This window comes from Trachymyrmex cornetzi, unplaced genomic scaffold, assembly GCF_001594075.2.
Source record: "Trachymyrmex cornetzi isolate Tcor2-1 unplaced genomic scaffold, Tcor1.1 scaffold1061, whole genome shotgun sequence".
Taxonomy (NCBI): Eukaryota; Metazoa; Arthropoda; class Insecta; order Hymenoptera; family Formicidae; genus Trachymyrmex; species Trachymyrmex cornetzi.
In genome coordinates this window covers 96764-102507 of record NW_017295611.1, presented here as the reverse complement: position 1 = coordinate 102507, position 5744 = coordinate 96764, and the positions used below count along the sequence as shown (strand labels likewise).

General features: G+C 35.8%; 1 protein-coding gene across 3 annotated transcripts in view; it reads left to right on the top strand.

Annotated features, from left to right (window-relative positions):
* The window catches only part of Nrg (Neuroglian), a 25482-nt gene that overhangs the window by 7485 nt on the left and 12253 nt on the right, over positions 1-5744 (top strand). For all 3 annotated transcript variants that reach the window (XM_018505851.1, XM_018505847.1, XM_018505859.1), the window contains exon 2: positions 4774-4849. In XM_018505851.1, the coding sequence (XP_018361353.1) occupies positions 4795-4849 (55 nt within the window). In that variant the 5' untranslated portion in view covers positions 4774-4794. The remainder of the gene's footprint in view (positions 1-4773; positions 4850-5744) is intronic.

The window sequence follows — 5744 nt, the reverse complement described above, 5'->3', positions numbered from 1 at the left end:
TTTTGTCTCTTGCAGTTTTTCTGTAAAGTTGATATTATTTGAGTAAAAAATTATTCAAGACTAATATTTTGCAATTTTTAGTAATTAATATCTTGTAACACCCTGTATACAAATCTCTATGATGCGTTTTGTCATTTTACAAATGTTTTGAACCTTTTCTTGAAACTTTTTGTAATTCAAGGGGGACGATGGCTAAAGGTTTTATTCATATACTTGTGTTAATCCTGGCTGTCCTTTGTTCCAGAAATCATAAATTCTTTTGCTTCAGAAATTATAAATCTTTTTTTTTTTTTCACAATAAACTGATCACTAAATGTTATTTAGTTAGAGAATACTTGGTCTTGTGTTATTGATTATTGCTTTCTGAAAATTTACCCTTTTCAGAAAAAGATCCATTTCGAGTGTAAATTCTCTTTAGTTCTCATCTGTCTCTCACGTGAAACATGACTCTGCATATGTGCGCTGTATGTCAGACATATCGTTTCACTTTAGTAAAGCATTTGATAAAAAAAATGAGAGTTTCTTTTTTTTCTTCTAAAATATGACGTTGCGTCTCGCTGGTAACAGTACTTGGAGAATCTCGGAGAAACAATTTGGAAGCTTTTGCAGGCGATATATTATACAAAAACTGCTTATAAATTATTAATACGTTTCTGCTCTTTCTGATTTTTAAGGTATCTTCGAGCAAACTCCGATTAACTTATTGAGTGATGTACTATTTTATTCATGTTAATGAATATTTTTTGCAAAGTATCTAAAGGCAGAGAATTAAAATTTAAAAAGTAACGAATGGATAGTGAGCCAGGCATGATGTCATAATATCTCAAACGTTCTGTTTACTTAAACCACACATCATCGAGGATAAAATTGACAAAAATTACATATACCGGGTGTTTCAGACCACCCGTCCCACCCTTTTATCTTCGCAGGACAAGATTCAATCGAAAAAGTGTTCAGACAAAAATTGTAAGGTTTCAAAAGATCTATTTTCTGATGCTATGAGTTTGACCTCTAGTGACATTACCAAGGTCAGGTCAAGGTCACGTCGACTTTTTTAAACGGAAACACTAATTTTTTATTGCATATTCTTGTAGCTTGTCTCGAGTGCTTTTCAAAACACTATAATTAAGTTCATTTTTATTAAGTACTTTTTGAGTTATAAGGCTTGAAGGTTACAGTACCTCCGGCATTAGTATTATCTAAGATATCCAAATGATGGTCATAATCTTCTAAATTATACTGGGTTATAACGTTGACAACATTTGTCAATCAAAATGAAGACCTTTGGTGGTTGTTCCTCTTATTTCCATTTTTAAAGTAAAATCAAGGCAATGGTTTCTATCAAAAAATTTTAATAAATAAATCGGGTGCAAACTATCGAATGGAAATACCTATTTTAAATTCCCAGTTTCGAACGGAAATGAGCTGTTTAAACCGGAAATTGATTTTTTCATTGAAACATGGTACACGGAGAGAATTTTTTCTTAGAATTTACCCTGAAAATATGACAGTCGTGGGACAACATTGTATTTTGAAGAATTTTAACATAAATCCCTTTCATTCATTAATAAAACTACAATAAAGTTTAAAATAAGTTTGATCAATTTTACTGAAGTGCATGGTAAAAATCTTCGAAATACAATGTTGTCCCACGACTGTCATATTTTCAGGGTAAATTTTAAAAGAAAATTCTCTCCGTGTATCTTTTATTGCGGATTTAGATTAAAGATACACGAAAAAACATGAAACTTTTATACTACCAAGCATTTTTTCGAAAAACGTCAAGTGTAACCTTCAAATAAGCATTGAAATGACTTTTAGCGGAAAAAATATTTTTGCAATATCTACTCTCAGCATAACCCAGGATCTACGACGAGGACGTGGCAGATATCAGATCCCATGTATCGTATATACCGTAGAGATAAGGACTCTGTGGTTCGTCATTTCCACAGTATTTTATGATTCCAAACCCTCCCTACGGTGTGTGTGTGTGTGTGTGCGCGCGCCTACAATTGGTGTGTTCAGATTAATTAATGTTCAAAGTGCCTACCGTTTGCTTCGACGCAAGCAAGTACTCTTGTCTGGAAATAACTTGTTGCAAGAAAAATTTCATCAGCATCTAGAGAACGAATTGCCTCGCACATTCTTCTAATCATATCTTCTTTTGTTGTAGGACGTTCGCATACTAGATCTTTTATTCTTCCCCATAAATAATAATCGAGAACAGTGAGGTCCGGTGATCGTGGCGGCCACTGATGTGGGCCATATTTGCCTATCCATTTGTCTCTAAACATATCGTTCAATCGGTCACGGGTAACTCTAGATGTATGCGCTGGGCATCCGTCTTGCTGAAACCACATAATTTGGCGCAATTGTAAGGGAATATTTTCAAGCAAGAGCTGAAGATCGTTTTCAATAAAATTGGCGTATCGAACACCGGTAAGGTTTTCTTCAAAGAAAAACGGTTCAACGATATGTTTATCAATAATTCCGCATCAAACATTGACTTTCCAAACACGTTGATGGTCAATTTCTCAGAACCAATGAGGATTTTCTTGTGCCCAATAACGATAATTATGAGTATTTACAGAACCATCACTTTTAAAAGAAAGCTTTTATCAGAAAATAAAATTTTGTAATGAAAGTTTTGCGGCTATTGACGTATCCAATTGCAAAATTCGAGTCTGCGTCTAACATCGGTATTCGTAAGTTCTTGGTGAAGTGTCATTTTGTACGGATGTAACTTGTTTTCTTTGAAAATCCGCGAAATTGTACTAGCACTGATACCAGATTCTTTTTCCATACGCCTTAATGAATCGTGGGGATGCAATTGAGCAAATGCAAGAATTTCTGGCGCCCTTTGGGTCCTAATTGGGCGTTGAATTTGTCTATTTTCATTGTAATCAGGTAGAGTAACACCTTTATTAGCAATTCGCTTAGCTAAGCGAGAAAAAACATGGTATGAACCATGGTGCGGGGAAACATGGTGCGATTCGGGTATCGTTCTTGCCATAATCTTTCAGTTGCTCTAAATTGACCTCCACGCTCACCTAAAATCGGTATCATATCCAAAGCTTCTGCGTGCGAATACGACATGGCTGATCAATAAGAATTTCATTACACTTTACATGACAGTAAATGAGAAAGTGATAATGTTTACTACACGAGAAAGATTCTCTTTCTTATGTCGAATTTCTAATCATTAGATGCCAATTCGCGGACGCGAATCAATTCTTATTTGGTATACCGCGAACGTCCTACGACAAAAGAAGATATGATTCGAAGAATATGCGAGGTAATTCGTTCTCTAGATGCTGATGAAATTTTTCATGCAACAAGTCATTTCCAGACAAGAGTATTTGCTTGCGTCGAAGCAAACGGTAGGGATTTTGAACATTAATTAATCTAAACACATCCGATTGTAGGCGCGCGCACACACACACACACGCGCACAAAGCACGCACCACGCTCGCACACGCACACACACACACACCGTAGGGAGGGTTTGGAGTCATAAAATACCGTGGAAATGACGAACCACAGAGTCCTTATCTCTACGGTACATGGGATCACGATACATGGAATCTGATATCTGCCACGTCCTCGTCGTAGATCCTGGGTTATGCTGAGAGTAGATATTGCAGAAATATTTTTTCCGCTAAAAGTCATTTTAATGCTTATCTGAAGGTTACACTTGACGTTTTTCGAAAAAGTGCTTGGTATAAAAGTTTCATATTTTTTCGTGTATCTTTAATCTAAATTCGCAGTAAAAGATACCATGTTTCAATGAAAAATCAATTCCCGGTTTAAACAGCTCATTTCCGTTCGAAACTGGGAATTTAAAATAGGTATTTCCATTCGATAGTTTGCACCCGATTTATTTATTAAAATTTTTTGATAGAAACCATTATCTTAATTTTACTTTAAAAATGGAAATAAGAGGAACAATCACCAAAGGTCTTCATTTTGACAAATGTTGTCAACGTTATGAGCACGTATAATTTAGAAGGTTATGACCATCATTTGGATATCTTAGATAATACTAATGCCGGAGGTACTGTAACCTTCAAGCCTTATAACTCAAAAAGTACTTAATGAAAATGAACTTAATTATAGTGTTTTGAAAAGCACTCGAGACAAGCTACAAGAATATGCAATAAGAAATTAGAGTTTCCGTTTAAAAAAATCGACGTGACCTTGACCTGACATTGGCAATGCCACTAGAGGTCAAACTCATAGCATTAGAAAATAGATCTTTTGAAACCTTACAATTTTTGTCTGAACACTTTTTCGATTGAACCTTATCCTGTGAAGGTAAAAGGGTGGGACGGGTGGTCTGAAACACCCGGTATACATGTCAAGTCAACGCTTCGATAATCATTATAAACAGAAACTATCGTTCAGTTATGTTTATTACAAAATTGTGTCGAAAATTCTATATATCTGTCATAAATACGGTAGCAGATTGTCGCTCACAATTGATAAAAAATGTAGTTAGTATCGCAGAAGCCATGATTCATTTTTTTTTTAATGGGGTCAACTTAATTTGAGCAATAGATTGAAGTTGTCAGTTAAAAGAAAACTATTGAGATAAATATGAAAGAAAAGATTAAAAGTAAGAGATGATAAATTGTACAGTTAGAAATTTTGCCGTGAATAATTCTGCCGATTGAATTAATTGTTGATTAAGTTAACATGGATTTGGTCGATGATGCTCTTGTCCTTTATAATTTTTGACGAGAGAAACCTTTAATAAAAGAAATATTGTTTTAGCTTTCCAAGTACGAAGTGACAATGAGACTTGTCGTGTGTATTATTTGCACGCTGGTGCTTGGCACATCAGCTATAGGTGAGTGTAAACAATTTAATCGCTCACGGATACTCTTTAAATTATAATTAATATAGCTAAAAGATTTATTCTATTATGCTATGAATTGCAATGGATTTTGCTATTAAACTTGTGATTTTTTAATTTTCAATTATAGTACGTGTCCCGGAGACTGTAGAAGGTGAAATACACTATTGTGGAAACCGTTTTTCGTAATCGTGCTTTCTATTATAAACGATCTTTCATTCACGCAAAGACTATTTTGCCACAGAATAAATTCTCTACACGGGACTGCTATGTTTTTGTGTATTTACATTTACATATTAGGTGTACAACTTTGCTTGCGCCGTTTATTTTCCGAAATTCAAGGCTTTATTGTAAAAAACTGATTATACATTTATGATTCAAAGTATTTTGTCCATCGCTGGCCACTACTTTCTCCCATCTTTCGGGCAGCGTACGAATCCCGCGTCGAAAAACTGGTCATCTTTTGAGGCGATCCACCAATCGATCCAATTTTTTATTTCTTTATAAGACCGGAAGTGCTGATCAGCCAGGCCGTGTGCCATTGATCGAAACAAGTGACAGAAGGAGCAACGTCTGGAAAATACGGCGGGTGGGGTAGGACTTCCCATTTCAACGTTTCCAAGTACGTCTTAACCACTTTCGCAACATAGAGTCGAGCATTGTCATGCTGCAAAATCACTTTATCGTGTCTCTCGTTGTATTGCGGCCGTTTGTCTTTCAATGCTCGGCTCAAACGCATCAATTGCGTTCGATACCGATCGTCTGTGATTGTTTCAGTCGGTTTTAACAACTCATAATACACTACGCCTAGCTGGTCTCCCCAAATACAGAGCATGGCCTTGGAGCCGTGAATATTCGGTTTGGCCGTTGACGTGGAAGCATGGCCGGG